This window comes from Fulmarus glacialis, unplaced genomic scaffold (genome assembly GCF_000690835.1).
Source record: "Fulmarus glacialis isolate BGI_N327 unplaced genomic scaffold, ASM69083v1 scaffold32191, whole genome shotgun sequence".
Lineage (NCBI taxonomy): Eukaryota > Metazoa > Chordata > Aves > Procellariiformes > Procellariidae > Fulmarus > Fulmarus glacialis.
In genome coordinates, this window is record NW_009195186.1 from 505 (window position 1) to 1,143 (window position 639).

At 66.2% G+C, this 639-nt stretch overlaps 1 protein-coding gene across 1 annotated transcript; it reads left to right on the forward strand.

Annotated features, from left to right (window-relative positions):
• Positions 1-639, forward strand: LOC104084268 (low-density lipoprotein receptor-related protein 1-like; the record flags this gene model as incomplete). Its single annotated transcript, XM_009588025.1, has 3 exons — positions 1-124; positions 321-521; positions 608-639. Coding segments are annotated over 3 exons (357 nt in total), but the record flags the coding sequence as incomplete, so codon positions are not given.

Consider the following 639-nt stretch of genomic DNA (forward strand, 5'->3'; position numbering starts at 1 on the left):
TGCATCCCCATGCGCTGGCGCTGCGACGGCGACACGGACTGCATGGACTCCAGTGACGAGAAGAACTGCGAGGGGGTCACCCACGTCTGTGACCCCAACGTCAAGTTTGGCTGCAAGGACTCGGGTGAGAGCAAGGGAGGGGGAGCCGCTGCCCTCTGCCCCCTCTGACCTGGGAAGGGACTGGGACCCACCTTGGCTCGGTGGGCATGGGGTTGGGGGAGATGGTGGAGGGACACCAGCTCTGGGGCAGCCGGGACGCCGAGTGCCTGAAATAACATCTCCGCGTCTGATCTGCCCCCTCCTCGCTCCCCCCTTGGCAGCCCGCTGCATCAGCAAGGCCTGGGTCTGTGACGGGGACAGCGACTGCGAGGACAACTCGGACGAGGAGAACTGCGAGTCACTGGTGTGCAAACCTCCCTCCCACACCTGTGCCAACAACACCTCCATCTGCCTGCCCCCCGAGAAGCTCTGCGACGGCTCTGACGACTGCGGGGACGGCTCCGATGAGGGCGAGCTTTGCGGTGAGTGCGGAGCTGGGCACCGGGACACAGGGTCTCCCCGGCTGTGAGCGGGATGCGGACCTGACGAGTGCGTCCTCTCTCCGCAGACCAGTGCTCCCTGAACCACGGCGGGCCGTGA